Below are 1,379 nucleotides of genomic sequence, written 5' to 3' on the forward strand. Positions count from 1 at the left end.
GCGCGTGACCAGCCTTCCAGCCCCCGGGAACGCCAGGGGCACCGCGGAGCCCGTTTCCGCGGACACGGTCCCCACCCGAATCACCGCCACCTCCAACCTTGGCCTCCAGCCCCGACCTCTGCCCGCAGTCCGGAGCTTCATGCCCGCACCTTTACTTATTTATTTATTTATTTTTGTCTTTTTGAGACAGGGTCTCCCTATGCAGTTCAGGCTGGCCTTGAGTTCACTCTGTAGCCCAGGCTGGTCTCGAACTCGAACGATCCTTCTGCCTCAGCCTCCCGAGTGTCCAGCACCTTTTTTATACTTTTACTTTGAGACACTCTCCTTAGGTAGTCGAACTGGCTTGAATTTGAGATCCTCCTGCCTCAGCTTCCCTAGTATAGGGATGACAGGCGCGCGCCAGGCTTCGGCCCGCAGAGTCCTGGACAATGTCGTCCCCCGCCCCGGCCCAGCTGACCGCCCGGCCTCGCCTGCCATCCCGGACCCCGACTCCGGCCTGCCCTCCCGGACGCCGTCACCTGACCCCGGCCCGGCCTCGGCGGAAGTGGCCCCCAGGCACGGTCACTGAGTCCGCGTGGCCAGGTAGGTCGGGAGGGGTGGGGACGCTGAGCCTTCCAACGGCCCCGGCAAGCGGACGACGAACAAGTAGCGGTGGGCGGCGGGCGGCACTCACCATGGTGCCGGCCAGACCAGGCGCAGCCAAAGCTCCGCACAGAAGCGCAGGCTTCAGCAGTCGGCTCAGGCGACCCAGGAACATAGCGGCGACTAGAGCCAGCGGCTCCTCCCCTCTCCCCGCCGGCCAATGGACACGAGCCGTCGTGCCTTGCCAGCCCGCCCTCGGTTACGCCCACCCACGTTCCCATTGGTCAACCTCGCCGTTATGCGGATACGCGGCGGCGCCAGCCAATGGGAGGCGGGGTGAGGGGCAGACGGGGGCGGGGTGCGGCCCGCAGGTTTGTTGTCGTCAGTGACTGCGCATGCTCGTTTCCGGGGCAGAGGAGTGGGAGGTGCGTTCACGCGGACTGTGCGCAGGTTGACTGCGGACAGTGCTAAGAGTTGTTACCTACGCAGCGGCCAGGTTTCTTGAGAATCCTGGAAACCCGGGGGCGGGGAATATAAATCGCGGGCAAGCCCCCCCAGTAGCATTTTGAACCGGGCGTGGTGGCGCATTCTTGTAATCCCAGCACTGAGGAGGCTGAGGCAGGAAAATCGCGGCAAGTTGGAGGCCAGCCAGAGCTACAAAGTGAGTTCAAGGCCAGCCTGAACTGCATAACAAGACCCTGTCTCAAAAAAACAAACAAACAAAAAAGACTCCCCCCAAAAAAAGCCTTTTCAATGTGGACGTTTGACTTTTTTTTTTTTTTTTTTTTTTTTTTTTT

General features: G+C 61.1%; 1 protein-coding gene across 1 annotated transcript in view; it reads right to left on the minus strand.

The window, feature by feature from the left end:
- Positions 1-835, minus strand: part of Gpx4 (glutathione peroxidase 4) — a 4,288-nt gene extending 3,453 nt beyond the window's left edge. Inside the window, exon 1 of the mRNA XM_005405994.2 lies at positions 674-835. Coding sequence (XP_005406051.2) covers positions 674-757 — 84 coding nt within the window. The 5' untranslated portion in view covers positions 758-835. The remainder of the gene's footprint in view (positions 1-673) is intronic.
- Between the last annotated feature and the right edge of the window lie 544 nt (positions 836-1,379).

The sequence above is a fragment of the Chinchilla lanigera genome, unplaced genomic scaffold (genome assembly GCF_000276665.1).
Source record: "Chinchilla lanigera isolate Chin_1 unplaced genomic scaffold, ChiLan1.0 scaffold00094, whole genome shotgun sequence".
Taxonomy (NCBI): domain Eukaryota; kingdom Metazoa; phylum Chordata; class Mammalia; order Rodentia; family Chinchillidae; genus Chinchilla; species Chinchilla lanigera.